Genomic DNA, 17,051 nt, shown 5'->3' with positions numbered 1-17,051 from the left:
AGAATGGCTAATATTTCTGCCTTCAAAGCATCTACCTGTCCATCTTTAGAAGAGAAAGCGAGAATCCAGGCAGCATTACATGTGTTGGTAACGATAAACCAAAAATAAGGTAAAAATAATTAAATAGTCAATCCAATTCAAATCACAAAAGATTATATGTATTTAAATTAATTCAAATTGAACTACTGTTTATTTTTTATGATTAGATTAGATGATTTTTGCCTAAAGATAGATCTAAATTGACCACAAAGGAATGCATTATTTGTATACCTCAGCTGAATAGCTCCCGTAGGAAGATGCTAGCTACATTGGTCCACAAGGAGAAATTGAACATCTGCTTAACAAAAGTTTGCAAAAACTAGCTAGTACAATCAACTTAAAAAGCTATGCTTTCTTCTATATCATCAAAATTGAGATAGTATTAGTACCAACATGGGAATCAAATAATTACTTTTTCTTTAATTATTTATGTTCCCTTCTATGTTCCTTCAATAAAGGAAAAACAAACAATAAGAGAAACAATGTTGTTATGTTTAAAGATATGAAATTTTTAGTCAAATCATTATTTTAATTAAAGAAAGATTCCGGTAGAGGATAATAATACACTTTGGATAACTAGAGGTATATTGTTGTAGAGCAAGATTAGGTTATTTAGTTTTTTAATAAAGGATAATATATTATTTCTACATAACCAAGTTATTAAACTTGTTGCAATGCTATATCTCACAAAAAGAATTTGCATGAATATAGGAATTCAAAATCAACCAATAATAAAAATACACATGGCCATTTAAAGGAGAAAATAAAAATTATTCTCCAACAAAACAATATTAAAACGTAATATTTGTTAGCTTTCGTCGTACAGCGAGATTTTGAACCATTATTCAACTTCCTTTGCTAATTAACTATTAAACTTTGAAATGGAAGCTTTACTTAAAATTAAAAAAAGTGTCGATGAATTGTCAAAAAAAAGTCGCAGTGTCGCTAAATTAATTAACAGAACCAATTAAAAGTGATGCTGATATAATATAATTTATAAATATATAACAACGAAGTGTGATTAATTGACAGATAGTTAGGTCGATTAACTGTGTTGGGTTTTCATTCTTGTTGTTATATATATAAAAAAAAAGGACTTCATCACCAGAGATTAAGTTCGCTCCAGTAATTTTTACACCTCAAAAAGATTAATCTTTAACTATTGATTAGAGGGTATGCCTACACACACAAAAACAAATTCAAATTTAACAGTAATGTACGAATTAGAAACCACCTTTTGTTTCACCGTTTGTTTTGAGCTACTTAACGCACTACATATATACTTAACCTGATTATAAACGGCTAAATGGAATTTGAAAAGAGAAATAGCAGTAGAGGCAAAACGTCAATTTCGTTCCCTGGTTAATCGAGCGAGACCCGTATCACTATCAGATCACTTAGCGAAAAGAGCTTTATATCAGACATGATTGACTCAGCCAAAAGGGTTTTGGTTAGTGGAAAATTAGGTGGCAACTACATTTTTAGCATTATAGATGTATATACTTACATATGGGTATATAGGTACATATTATATTTTTATAAAGGAAAAACAAAAAAAAAAAAGATTCAAGATAGAAACTGGACAGTCCGAATCTATCAAACAAATCAAATGATTTTGATCCGGTCACAACATTAATAATTATAAAACCAGATGGGTTTGTTTGTGATTCAGTTAATTTAGGTTCTTTATTACTGAAAGTCGATGTGAACGATAATGAGAGATTGAGAGTGGTGAGAGTGAGGAAGTGTTGCACTTGCACAGAGTGGGGGGATTACCATTTTGATAAACATGCAGTCATGCATTATTGGCTGGCATCAGAAAAAAATGCCACTTTAAGCAAATGCTTTGCAAAGTTATGGACGTGAGAGAGGTGGGTCTTTCAACTATATGCATGAAATGATGACGTGGGGGACCCATAAACCAGAAGGAATTGAAGGAGCTTCATCATGTCATGGAATCCCTTGGATTGAGGAGGACGTAGCAGAAGCAGCCTTCAAACTGTGGAATATGGAATGTGGATGTGGAATTAACCATTCCCCTCCCTTTTTTTTGTTGCTTAGTAATCACCTTTATTTTTTGTTTTTTTTCTCTTTAAACATTAATCAGCCACAGTATGAAAAGAAGAGAAGGAGAAGAAGAAGGAGAAAAGAATGTGATATGCATGTGATCCAACAGACTTTATGTTCCCCGTTACCTCTAGCTAGATATCTATCTATCTAATATCTTCCTTCTTCTATACTTCACTCTATAATCCTAAACCAAATGAAACCACCAATGACCAACCGTTGCTTCCATATCTGTCTTTTTTGACATTCGGTGACTCGGGCTTTTTGCTTAATCATGTTTAGGTCAAGCAAAGACACTCAAATGCTAATTGTACTGAAAATACGATTTGGGTCCCACTACTAGACATGCGAGGTCGGCCATGCATGTATACATGCGAATATGTGCTTCATCATCCATCAAATTAAAAGTTTGTTTCAAAGAGTGACATTCTTAGGCCCAACATCCCGTCAAGTGGATCATTAGTTATCTATATAATACTTCTCTTTGCTTTTCTTTTAATTAAAATTACGAAAAGATAGAAGATGTTTGGTGTGTGTGATCAGTTAGGTTGTAGAATATGAATATACTACCCGTTCTATTCTTATTCTGTAGTACGAGGCAAAGTATCTCATCATCTCACATAAATAGAAGGATCTTTTTTTTTTCTTCACGTAGAAGTCGTATGGATGGCTTTAAGAAAAGAAAAAAATAAAGGGAAAGAAAAAGGAGGGAAAAAAAAAAGGTTGAAAGGAAGAGGAAGAAAGACCTCTCTTGTTGTTCTCTCCTTTTAATGTAACTCTAAAGTATGCTAAAATGAACTTTCTTTTGTTGATAAGAAGTATCAATATGCCATGCATGTATAATATTTTGATCATAGAGATATTAATATTCTTCCAGGAAGCTGCTTTACGACGTCTTTTCCAGGACAATTTAACTTTTGCATGCAAACCCATATCCCTCATGTACATACTCTTTTTTCTATATATATACCTCCTTTATATAACTTTTTCGTTTGATCAAATTATGCATATTAGTTTTCATATATGTATGTTATTATATATTATTTTCACATCTAAACATGTCGGTAATATTATATTTAACTGGATGTAAGATTGAATTTCTCTCGACTTGTTGAGTACGTCTTGTACTGATCAGCACGTGTTTTCTGAATAAAATTATTCGTTTGTATATATATATATAGAGAGAGAGAGAGAGAGAAACCACGCATGATTAATTTAATTATATATAATACTGTTTTCTAGCTCGTTGTCTGATTCAGCATCAATTTATAATGAACTAGCTAGACGCAAAAAGACTAAAATAATAATAATAATTTACAAAAATATCTGCACCCATATGGATTATCTGATATAACTGGGTAGCTAATCCATATCATCGAGGTTTGCTCTTTCATTCGGTTCATGTAACTATGACTGTGTTCTGAACATTTTTAGGAGCACTACTGGTACCTGTAACTATTAATACAATTTATATGTTTTTGGCCGTGTTAATAAAAGAAAGAAAAACGAAAATTTTGGTTGTGCTAAGATCAGCATTTCTTGTCAAAGGAATTGCATTTGCTAAAGGGATGTTTGGTTTAGAAAAGAAATTGAAAGAAAAAAAAACATATATATGTTTAAATGACATAAATACCTAAATAAAAAAAGAAATGTGAAATCGGTAACGATATTTTTTATCCTTGTACAAAAAAACTGTATTTTTAGGAGCACCACCGCTACCCCTGACTATTAATACACTTTATGTTTTTGGCCAGTTAAAAAAAAGAAGGGAAAAGACAAATATTGGTTGTGCTAAGATCAACATTTCTTGCTATAGGAATTGTATTTCCTAATGGTATGTTTAGTTTAGAAAAGAAAGAAAAAAATGAGAAGATAAAATGATTTTTAGATTATTAGATAATAAGAACAAAAATATAAATATATAAAATAACAAATATTTTAAATAAAAATATCAAATAAATAGAAATATTTTTTATCATTCTAAAAAAAAAGACCCTTCTTCTCTTTTCTGTCCAAATTGGAAGGATGCCTACAATACATAGGTTACTCAAAAACTCATCCTTTCCTTTCCTCAGACTTCCAAACAAAGGAAGGAAAACAATGCTCAATCTTTTTCTTCCCTGTAATTAGTATGTGGTCTTTTGTCTCAACCAAACAAACGGTCAATGCCTGATGTATTTAGAAGTAATATATTTAAAAAATAACCTAATGTATTTTTTTATCCTAATCCCCCCAATTTGAGAGAACTTAACTGTAGAACAATTATTCTGTAAAAAAAAAAAACTGTAGAATAATTATATATATTAGACGAGTTTTGAAGGGACGAAAAATCCTCGTTTCGTTCACCTCTTTTTTAGTAGACTCCTACAAAAGGAAAAAAAAAAATCATAAATTAACTGTTTTTCTTAATCATGACCTCAAAACTTTATTAAAAGAAAATTAAGCTTTTTTTCCGCACAAACTAATAAACGATGTCGGTCTGAACACATATGAAAGAATGAGATAATATTCATTGTTTTTTATTATTATTTAACTAAACTAAAAAATAATTTAAACTATTATACAATAAATTTATTTTTAAATATCACGAATATATCCTTTTTATTTATTTTCGCTAAGAAATACGATGTATTTAGCTTTGTTGGCATTAAACTGATATTGATGAAGAAAATAAAATTGAAAGACCGGCCAATATGCAAAACAGAAAGCGCAAGCTCTCATTATTATCCAGGAAAGAACTAGAAGGGAGGGGAGATGTCAATGATCCATACACAAACAGGGCAAAAAGAACCTGGGGCTCAGCTTAGGTACACGAATGTTTCTATATAAATTTAAATGACACTATAAAAACAAACGGGCATCTTGTCCGGTACATTATTATCAGTATCATTTCCTCGTGGGATTCATATGTCATAGGCTCATAGCCCCTCGTGACCCTCCAATTAAGTAATACTATATGAAAAAAAAGTTTGAATTCAACTTATTTGACCCAACTTCCCTTTCATGTCTGTGTATAATTGTAGTATTCAAAACATGTACATCATTACCAAAATATATATGTGCTCAGCTATTAGTCCCTCTTTCCTTTTTATTTCAAGCAATAATTGAAGTTTTAACTTAATTAAAATCTCGTATAAAGTACAAACTACCCACATTTCCTTTGTTATTAAATTAATCTTAATAGCATATCTGTCCCTCTTATGCTTCATTTTTTTTTCCTTCTAAAATTGACAAGCATGTACGTATCTGCAGTATATTTTAATTTAATTAATATAAAATGTGTGTTCTATGGAAATTGAAGAGGGCGACAGTGAAACAGACAAAAGAGAGTGCGAAAACGGACAGAAGAAGATCAAAGAACCTCAGTGGCCTTGTCGTATAAAGAATACAGATTTTTTATTCTTTCACTTTTTTTAGAAAAATGTGCACATATATTCGTCATTAACGTAGGATGTTGGGTAGCTTAAGCCTACATTTGATATATAAATATGATTTGGTTTTGTTGGGATTAAAAATAAAACGGTTTATCCGTATTGGTTGTGCATGTGTTTTTAAGTTGTCTCTCCTTGAAATTCCCATGGGGAGTTTTAATTTGTTCAATAATAAGAAAGAAGATTTATATTGAGAGGTAGCGGCGGTGGTCATGTGATAGGAGGTGGGGTTGGTTCACTTTCACTGCGTTTTAGAAATTAGAATAGAATCTTCTTGGCTCTTCAACGTGAGTGTCAAGTGCGAGAAGCAAGAGCCAACGAGGGATGTATCATCTATGTGAGTTTTATTTGTTTTTGTTTGTTGGGTGAATTTTGGTAGTGATATTTTGGTGCTGTGGTGGGCTCGCTAGTATCTGTCTCAGTTCCTGACAACTTGTGAGGGGAAATCAGCCTTTGTTTTCTAGATTTCCTTCCTCTGTGGGCCCCAGCTATCTCTCTCTCCAATTTCTTTCTTTCAATCAAATAAACACCTATCTATTCTAATAATTAATACGTATATCTCCCTTCCTTATCTTTTTTTTTTTTTACAATCTTAATCATAACCATCATAGTCACAATACAAAAACGAAATGCAAGGACTCTTCCATTTTTAATCAACAAGAGTCCAAGAACTCTTTATCATATAAAATAAAATGAGACGTTGGATCATATCACACTTCAGTTCTCTTACCAAAATACAATTGGAAAAAATGGTATGGGACCCACCCAGTTTTATCTTCTTCCCTCCATTTATAAACACATTATTAATTAGGTCAAATTAAATTCTGTTCTGGTCAAGCCAATCAACCGGGCATAGTTCTGCAACAAGAAGTTTGAATTGAATCTGGATAGATAATAATATTGACTGCCAAAACATATGAGGACATAGAAAACTTTCCATTTTGATGAAATTCTTTAATATTCACCCGCTCCTGTTTTGAAAAATAAAAAAGAAGAAAAAGATTCAGCATAATTGGAAACACAATCGAAATTGGGAAAAGGACAGAGAGAGGAGTATGTGATCACGTTAAATATATTTGATATATAATATAATTGTACAGCTAGCTAGCTGGAAGAAGATGGTTGATGATAAAAATAATAAATAAAAAAAAGTGGAGAATTCCCATAAATAAGCACGTAACATGAACAAGGGAATAAGGTGGTGGTAATAAATATAATTGTGAAGGGAAAAAAACAAAAGAAGAATCACGAGACTAGCAATACTCACAGATGCATCAAAAAATAAAAAGGACTACTGTCTCCATGTCAGCCGCTGCTGCAATGGGGTGGCAGTAGAGTACAGAGAAAGAGTCAGGGATGGTGTGAAGAAGTGTGAACTACTGGGAATTGGGAATTAAGAAAAGGTTAGGAAGAAGCAGAAGGGTGCAGAAGAAGAAGCAAAAAGAAATAGAAACAACAAGGGCATGATTGTTTAGAAACTTGCCAGATACTTATCACTTTCTTTGGTCCTTTCCTCCTCTTCTTAATTTACATCTTTCTCTCTCTATGAATGAATATGCTAGCTACTAGCTAGACTACAATACATACAATGAATAGAGAGTAGGGGAAGAACTAGAACCGCATCATCCATTCCCCCATTCTCGTTTCATTATTGGGACTTGAAGCTGCCGGCGATATATCATATATGTTAGCTGCTGCTGCATTTTCTGTTCTCATGTTTCTACTCATCTCACTTTTATTTACCTAAACCACCTCAATTAATAAAATAACTTTATAATATTTTTTATATATTAAATAAGTATTTTTGTTTCCCATTTAATATTTTAATTCTTAACCAATACGACACCTTAACATCTTACGAAATTCAAAAGTAGGTAAATGGTATATATTTTTTGTTTAAGAAATATATAAAACCATCACTATAATGAGAAATTAAAAATTTGACCAAATACAAAAGATGCAATTTTTTTTTATTTCAATCTCGTTCAGATCATATTATTTTTTAGTGTATATAAATTTAATCATATGAATTTATTTGCTATGTAATTTTTTTAGTTTAGTAATTGTACTAAGTTATAATTTAAAGTTTGAGAAAGTTTTGATTATTTAGCCTCAAACCCAATAATATTTTAATGAAAAATCTTAAAAGTATAGCTTTAAAATGGTTAAATTAGTTTTTTATTCCACTAATTTATTATTTAAGTTCAATTTAATCTTTTAATTTTTTAGATTTAATTTGGTCCTTCAGTATAAATGGTAAAAAATTACACTTTGTAATGGTTCAAACCCACTACTAGATGATTATAAACCATCAAAAATACAAAGGTATTAAAAGAAATTTATATTATTTTATCCAATATTAAGTCATATTAAATAGTAATATTGTGTAACGGAAAAGGTTTATATATATATTACTTCAACAACTAAATAATGAATATAGAAAATTTTTTATACTGAGTCAGCTATTTGTACTTTATTATTTTACTAGTATTATTGTCGTTGAATGTGATTTAAATGTAACCTACTCACGAGGTGCTATATAAGTCATAAATAGTTTGAACTCTTTAAACATATGTGAGGAGTTTGATAGATTATATTTGCTTGAGAACTTAGTTTCATAACTTTTGATTTTGGAAATATCTTGTTATCACAAGAAAAAAAAATATAACCTTATTGTATAAACAAGATAATCTATAAAACTTATAATTTTTCCTATGAAAAATCTTCAATTAGTTAGTATTGATATTTTAACATAAAATTTGAATAAGAAATGTTACATATTCTCCCATTTCAAAGACAACTAGTTAGCAAGTTGCAAAGAGGAGACATGTCAAAGAATAGAATTGTCGATGCGATGTCAATAGAGAATGTAAGTGATGTAATGTCGCAATGAAATGTGAGTCTTTATGAACCTAAAAATAAAACATGTGATTCTGTTGATTGTTTCCTGATACTTACTTTGTTTACTTTTTTAAATTATTTATTATTTGATTTAATTAAAAAATTATTATATGTTACGATAAACTATATTTGATTGCTTGTGTGAAAAGATGAGAATAGTAGATAGCATTGGGATTTTAAATGTGTCCAAATAACCCATTCTTAAGTTCTTATTATTTTGTTTTCATTGAGATTTTGTTTTACTTAACTAATGATATTTTAAATCTTTACTTATCACACTATAAAAAAATATCATATGTACTCATAAGAGATTTGATATAAGATTGTCCTAGTTATTATATATCTTTATACAAGAAAAAAGATAAACTATTACTGCATACTTTAAAGATACCACTAATAACTGTATAATGTATTACACACTAACCTTTGATATGTATTTATGATATATATTTATATTCTATTCTAATAGAATTATTTATTTGTATAATTATTATGCCTCATAAATTATGTATAAACGCGTACTATGCACACTAATAGTTTAGTTTTTATTAGCTAAAATTATGTTAATAGTGAATAGTATAATCACTGCTGAAGATATGATTTTTAACAATATTTTTTTATCTAACATTTAGTAAAAACATTAATAAAAAAATTAATAATTAAAAAATATTATCAAATATGAATAAATATTATTAATATATTGTGATAATATTTTATTAAATTTTATGTATAGTGAATCATTAAAACCTTTAACGACATAGGATATATATACACATTTGATAAAAATTCACGAGACCTTAATAACATTTATTCACAATTGATTATATTTTTTAAATGTTATTAAAAACTTTTAACAGCATTTTTTAATATGTATTAAAAAAAAGTTCTTCAAGTTCACGTGTTTAGTAGAGAATGATAACATATTGTTAGTAAATGATAATTTTTTTCTGTAGTGTGGGAGGCCAGTTTTATATTCTCAACCATATCGGCAACAGATTTAGAGGATAGCGATTCTCTGGTGAAAAATGACCCAGCTTAATTTCTAATTAATAAATTTAAAACCCTTTTATGTATAATATTTCCATCCTTTGAATTCTTAATACTTCTTCTGTTTGGGGGGTAAACCGATAATAAAGTTTGAGCTTCTCTCGTAAGCTTCAATTGGGTGTTGAGCAACTTTTGACATAATGAGATATTATTATTTAATTATACTCACATTGTTATATGAGGAAAGCAAAGAAAATTGTAAAGTGAGAAATAATTACTACTATATGGGTGGGGAACCGGGACAGTTTAGCTTTGTTTTTCCAATAATGAGAATCATAGACACTATCAAAATAATCAGCTGTGGTATCTATCCGAAATAATTAGTCATCATTTTCCCATTGTTTTGCTTTGGCCCTCTATCTGCTTCTGCGTCCCTACTACTATACTTTCACTTATTATCACAAAATGAATGCGCTTCTCATTTTAATTATTTGCATCCTCACTGGCCACTTATTACTCTATGGTTTTCAAGCAACTTTTTTTACCTCCTCTTTTCTTTCAAATTATGAAACCTGTATCTTAGTATGCCAACACAACCCTACCCATCCACAAAAGTAAAAACCAAAAATAGTAATTAACAAGACAATCAGCGAAATATTTAGAAACTCATTGCATGATTGCTGATGTGAAATTATGAATCGATTGAATGATTTGTTGATTAGCTCATTCATATGTTTTACTCATTATATCTAGTTGCCTTCATTTGGGAAGTTTAATGCACGGACGACTTAATCACATATATACAGTACATGGTATATATGTGTGTGTGTATATATATATATATATATTACACAGTTATGGTATACATTTATGTGATAAGAAGAAAGGAAAGCGAGAGAATGAGCAATGAAATATCATGTGTTTTGGTTTATTATTATATTTATAATTATAAAGAAATAGTCCTAGAACGGAGGTGGAAAAGCTGGAAAAATTTCCCTAGTTGTTTCATGGGAACTTTTGGGGTCAATAATTCAATCACCTGGACTGGACGCATCAGCAAAAGAAGCCGAGCCAAAGTTTGGAGGCTCAATGTAATGTAAAAGTAAAGGGAAAGCTAAACACGGGTAGCTAGAGCTAGCTATATATTGTAAGCTAGGGAGTAAAAGGTACTAGTGGCCAGAGAGAGCATACGTCTCTAGCACACGATATTGAAGTTTGAAATCTGTTTTTTTCAATAAGGAAAAGGAAGAAAAGAAGGAGAAAGAGAGAAAATCATATATAGAAGCAACGGAAGGAAGAAATGTCGTCACCCGCAACAGTCTTTTAATTCCCATCACGTAGTTCGATGTATCCTTTGCCTTATATCTGCTCAAGATGTGCAATACCAACAAAATTTGATAGGGATTCGAATTTAGAGACTGTGTTTGGCTGGTGACATTAAACAACAAAAGGAAACCTACAAATTGTGAAAAGAGGACACTCGTTTGACGTGAAGTGAAACCCACCTTCTTCACATTTCTGATACACATCTTTTATTGATTCCAATATTTTATTTGGATACGATAAATGTTATGTCAATACCCAAAAACAAAAACCATATTGTTTGTCAAAAATCAGATCGTACTTCTTCACAAGATTCCTTTACCTTTTGAATTGGAAATTAATTAATACCCCTCATGACATAATCATTCCAGTTTAATTAGCATATATATGAGTATATTATATCTTCTTAGACATTGGAATTATTAGAACAATATAATTTACAACCGTTATATAACTCTAAACATAAAGACTTTTTAACCTGCATGCTCGCAGGAAAAAAATGATTAGGGAAAAGGCTGTAACATAGGAAGTGTTTGACTGATTACTACTAATGGAATGGAATGAAAGTAAAAAGTAAGAAAAGATTGAGTTGAGGAAGGGTTCAACGGTCAATTTATAAAAGATGAGAATAGTAGATAGCATTGGTCTGCACCTTCTTCCTCTTGTGCGTGATATTAAGTGGGTGTGCGCGGGATCAATGTCAGAACTCAGAAGCCTCTCTGTATCACAAACACATACGCACACACACGTAGAAGGAGAGAGAGAGAGAAAGTGAGTCACGGGTTTGCCTTGAAAGGCCCTTATTTCACAGTCCTAGACAGACAGACACATATTCTCTCTCACTACACAACCGATGCGGGAAACAAAAATATAATAATATAATGCCCCCTACATCTAAAATACATGCTCTACATTCAAATTAAAATAATTACAAAAAAAGAGAGAATACAAAACGCATAACATTACATTTACACAGTAACAAGGCAAGCACTACTAATACTCCTCTTTCTCTCTCTTTTCCCCTAAACATTAATTTTTATCTTCTCGCACCATTCTCTCATTGACACTCTCTCTTAATTTTTCTCCAATGGCTCTTCTTCTAGACAACTGTGAAGGCATTTTACTCTCTTTGGACTCACACAAATCAGTGCCAGCTCCTTTCCTCACCAAAACATACCAACTGGTGGATGATCCCGCCACAGATCACATTGTGTCTTGGGGCGAAGACGACACCACCTTCGTCGTTTGGCGTCCTCCTGAGTTCGCAAGAGACCTTCTTCCTAACTACTTCAAACACAACAACTTCTCAAGCTTCGTTCGCCAGCTCAACACCTATGTATTATATTCACTTACACACTATATCTAGTTCTTCAGTTATTCTTATAATTAACATGGTTAATTTTAAATGCATGAATTAGGGTTTTAGAAAGATTGTGCCAGACCGATGGGAGTTCGCCAACGAATTCTTCAAGAAGGGAGAGAAACACTTGCTGTGCGAGATCCATAGAAGAAAAACCGCTCAGCCTCAACAAGGAAGCATGAACCACCATCACCACCATTCTCATTCTCCCTTAGGAGTCAACGTTAGCGTCCCAACTTTCTTTCCCTTCTCCAGCAGAGTCAGCATCTCTCCCTCCAACGACTCCGACGACCAAGCCAATTGGTGCGACTCGCCGCCACGTGGATCCACCTCATTGGTGAACGGTGCAGCAGCAGCAGCCAACTACAACACTTCCGTCACGGCGCTTTCGGAGGACAACGAGAGACTCAGAAGAAGCAACAACATGCTCATGTCAGAACTCGCACACATGAAGAAGCTCTACAATGACATCATCTACTTCGTTCAGAACCATGTCAAGCCAGTGGCTCCAAGCAACTCTTACTCTTCTTCTTTGCTACTATGCAATACACCTTCTGCCACTCCAATAACTAGTGGCGGCAATGTTTCAATGACGCAAAGGCCAACGAACCAGCTTCTGGGCTATTATTCTACTAACCCTAAGCAAGGAGCTACACAAATAACTCAACCTCAGACCTATGTTGTGAACTCTCCCACCAACACATCAAGGAGTTCTATAACCATTGTTGAAGGGCCTAACAGCAACATTAACAGCTGCAAGACCAAACTTTTTGGGGTGTCGCTGCAGTCCAAGAAAAGGGTGCACCCGGATTATGGATCTAATCCAGAGACCAACAAGGCTCGTTTGGTTTTGGAAAAGGATGACTTGGGCTTGAATCTCATGCCTCCATCCACTTGTTAGTTCCACTACTGATGATTAATTCTAAGTATGATATGATATCCCAAGCTAGCTATATAGCTGCTTAAATTAATTTTCTTTTACTACTTGCTTTGATTTGTTTTCTATTTTAACTTTTAAATCACCACACTCAAGTTTTGAGTCTTGGAGGATGCAGATGATATTCATGGAAACGTGTGAGTGTGTGCGCGCGTGGGTTCGTTTGTGTGACTGTTTTTGTGATTCTGTGTACATATAACTTAGTGCCGATATTATTATCTTTGTTCCCGACCCATCATCGATCAGTTGATATAGGTGGGTTTTGGTTAGACTAAAAGATCAGAAATTAAAGCAAAACTTTAAATGTTCTTCAACTCCTCTTTCTGGTCATGTTTTTTCCCATTTTCATTGGTACACTTTATTGTCCGTGATTGTGTGGGATCATTCTTTTTTTCGTCTTGTTCATCGTCTCTTTCGCTTATTTTGGTATCTGCATGCCTCCAGTTACATTAATGCTAATGCCAGCGTAAGAGAGAGAGTGTTAATGATAAAGAGTTGCTTACAGTTTTTATTGGGTAAAAAGCTGAGAACTGAGAATGTAACAGGCTGGCTTAAAGACAAATTTATTCAAGGCTTTCTTAAGGAAGCTAGCCCCATTAATGGTGTCCATGTACGAAGCGAAGAACACAAAATACATTGCATCTCAATTCAAAAACCGATGAAAAGACGAGTGATATTACAAAAGATCCATACTATAAAGGAGCTGACAGTAAATCACTGATTCGTTCAAAAAATATTCCCATTATTAGATGTACGATTTTGGTTAGTCATTTTAATTAAATAATACTATTTAGTAATCAAGATTGATTAATCATTTTTGTTTGGGTCGAGATTGAGTATAGTGCCATGATTTATGGAAAAAGAAGGCTATCATAGTGTTTCTTATAGTCCTACTTCTCGTATTTGTGAATAAGTAAACTATTTCTACGTAGTATTTCTAATAATAGATTTTACAAAAATGAGAAAGATAAGAAAAGAAAATGTAGGAAAAAAGAAAAAGATAGAGAACATATAGGTAATAAATTGTCAGTGGCAGAAAAGGGAAGTCCCTATCCTTTTCTTTCCCTCCATAAGAACGTAAGGAGAAGTAGAGAGAGACATAATCACGGGAATAAAATATTCAAAATGGTGCTGGAAGGTTTACAAGAAAAGAACAAGGAAGTGAATTATTCGATGAAAGCGAAACGTAAGGGAAGCTTGACTGAAAATGTTGTTTGAAATGTTTCTATCAAGGCTTCTTCTATGCTTCTGAGGACCAGTAAACCTTTGTCTTTCCCTACTTTGAGTAGTCATCCAATTAAAGTTTTCTCAGTACCCTTGGGATTCCATTCTCTTCTCTTCACTCTCATTTTATTTTCCCACGCTTTTGCTTCACACATTTTGTTTCTTACAGAGACAAAACACGAGCAGTAGTGTGAAAGAGAGTAAGTGCCTTGACCAGTTTAAGAACGTTGGAACAATATTGTATCATGTTTGCACCTTTGCCAGGAAGTTCATGATTCTTGCTCTTTTGAGTTGAGTCTTCTTTTCTTGTCACATTTCCCTACTCCTACATCCCTATACGAGTAAAGTGTCCCATAAAGTTTGTCTTTGCATTTTCGTCATAGCTTTCCTTGCTAGTGTTTGATAATTTATTATATCATATCATATATGCAGTATTCAAATTTCATATACCCTATATGTTCCTGCGCAGTATTAAAATCTCAAACAGAGAAACTCTGAAAGGCATCAGAGAAAGCAAGATAAGAAATGTCTATATTTGGGTCTTTAGACAAGCAAAGGTGGTTAAAGTTAGGAGGTGTACAAAGCTGGGATAATTTCACCTCCTGAGGGTTAAAAAGAAAATAATAATAAAAGACCAAAAAATACGAAAACCCTAACAAGTTTAGACAAGTACTCATAGTAAATATTTCTCTTTGTATTAAGTAATAATGATTAATATTTATTTATTTTTTGGTTTGTTTAAGGAGAGTGTGGCACGTGTAGAAGGAAGCAGGCAAGAGTGGAATGTCAGATAAGGTTGCAGGGTCCGAATGTCCGGGCGACTAGAGAAGTGCAGAGTAGTGAGATGAAGTTGGAGTTCGAAGAAGATAAAGTGAGTGATGGGTTTCAAAAGTGGATACCGATCATGCTGGTAAAAGAAGCTTTCGGTTTTAGACTTTTAAACGCATTTGTGGTGATTGGAGCTGTTGCTAAATGTTACACACCCGCATCGAACTACTCGCTAAAGCACCATTCTTTCAATTACACCCCCAAAAGAAACCAAAACTCAAAACCAACATTTGTGGTTATGAGAGGAAAAATACACTACCAAAATAGTTGGTTAAACAAAATATTTAATCATTATAAATCTTTTAGAGTCATTTTTTATTCTTATAAATAAATAAAAATATTACTTATTATAAAATTTGTCTAATTAAAATTAATTTTTTTTTCAATTAAGTCTCTTATTTGTTTGATTGAACAAATGTATTTCTGGTATTGATATATTATTTATTAAGTAATATTTTATAATAGATTTCTTTTTATCTACATACACAAAGAAAGAAGAGAGGAAACAAAAGTGAAAGGGATAGATTTAATAGTTAATATATGATATGTGATAAAAGGAAAAAGATAAGAAAAAAAGAGCGTTGATGTATACTGTATTTTAAACTCACATGAATTTCAAGTATATGTGATGAAGAGGGAATAATTCATGAATTCATGAAGTGACATCTCCCTATACACCTTAGCATAATGGTGTTGCTGGGAGAAGAAACAGAACCATTCTCAACATGGCCAAGAGCATGATGAAAGGGAAAGGAATGTCTCATTATTTCTGGGGAGAGACAACTTCTATTGCTGTATATATTCTGAACAGATGTCCCACTAAGAGATTACAGGGATACACACCTGAAGAAGCATGGTCAGAAAACAAGCCTAGTGTGAGTCATTTCAGAATATTTGGTTCATTGTATTTTAAGAATGTGCCTGAGCAGATCAGAAAGAAACTTGATGACAAGGTTGAACCAATGATACTCATTGGATATCATCCAACTAGTGCCTACTAGTTGTATGATCCTAGAATGAGGAAGGTTGTGATTAGTAGAGATGTCTTGATAGATGAAAGAAAGAGCTGGAATTGGGAAATAAATGTTGCTGACAGTGGTGAAAGAAAGGTGATTGTGAACCTTAAAGACAAACAAAGTGAAGATGATGTACCATCATGTGGAAAGCAACTCAGAAGGTCACAAAGAAAGAGACAAGTACCATAAACACTTGGAGAGTATGAATTGTATCCTGATACAACAATCACTACAGAAGGGGATTTTGTGCACTTTGCTCTACTTGCTGAATCAGAACCAATGAGTCATGATGAAGCCTCACAAAGTTCACATCGGAGAGCAGCTATGGAAGAAGAATTGAGATCAATTGAGAAGAACCAAACTTAGGAGTTAGTCCACTTACCTCAAGGAAAAAGACCAATTGATGTGAAGTGGGTCTATAAGACTAAATAAAGCCTAATGGAGATGTATCCAAGTATAAGGCAAGATTAGTAGCAAGGGAATTTCTAAAGAAACATGATTTGGACTACAATGAGGTTTTCGCTCTAGTTGCAAGACTTGAAACTATTAGGCTCATTGTGGCAGCTGCTAGCAACTGAAACTGATCTTTATATCAATTTGATGTGAAGTCAGCATTTTTGAATGGGCCACTTGAAGAAGAAGTCTACATAACTCAACCACCTGGTTATGTAGTGACAGGTCAAGAGGATAAAGTTTACAAGTTGAATAAGGCACTATATGGCCTTAAGCAGGCTCCTAATGCTTGAAATATGAGAATTAATAACTTCCTAGTCCAACAGAATTTCACCAAGTGCACTATTGAGCATGGAGTTTATGTCAGAAACACAGATTCTGGTGAGTTTTTGATAATATGTCTTTATGTAGATGATTTGCTAGTGACTGGCAGTAGTAAAGAAGATATGAGAGTGTTCAAAGGAAGAATAATGGAATAATTTGAG

At 32.6% G+C, this 17,051-nt stretch overlaps 1 protein-coding gene across 1 annotated transcript; it reads left to right on the top strand.

Moving 5' to 3' along the window:
• The first annotated feature begins 11,743 nt into the window (after nucleotides 1-11,743).
• On the top strand, nucleotides 11,744-13,358 carry LOC114414727 (heat stress transcription factor B-4-like). The gene is made up of 2 exons (XM_028379108.1): nucleotides 11,744-12,084; nucleotides 12,167-13,358. The coding sequence occupies exons 1-2, from the start codon at nucleotides 11,836-11,838 to the stop codon at nucleotides 13,007-13,009; spliced, it is 1,092 nt and encodes a 363-aa protein (XP_028234909.1). The 5' UTR covers nucleotides 11,744-11,835; the 3' UTR covers nucleotides 13,010-13,358.
• The last annotated feature ends 3,693 nt before the right edge of the window (nucleotides 13,359-17,051 follow it).

Source organism: Glycine soja, chromosome 6, assembly GCF_004193775.1.
Source record: "Glycine soja cultivar W05 chromosome 6, ASM419377v2, whole genome shotgun sequence".
NCBI lineage: Eukaryota > Viridiplantae > Streptophyta > Magnoliopsida > Fabales > Fabaceae > Glycine > Glycine soja.
The sequence above is the reverse complement of the archived record's forward strand: the minus strand, read 5'-3'. Positions and strand labels throughout refer to the sequence as shown.

Bases quoted from the DNA above. Each gene is read 5' to 3' on its own strand.
- LOC114414727 (XM_028379108.1), top strand. From the start codon at position 11,836: ATGGCTCTTCTTCTAGACAACTGTGAAGGCATTTTACTCTCTTTGGAC. The intron at 12,085-12,166 runs GTATTATATTCA...TGCATGAATTAG, and splicing joins TTCGCCAGCTCAACACCTAT to GGTTTTAGAAAGATTGTGCC.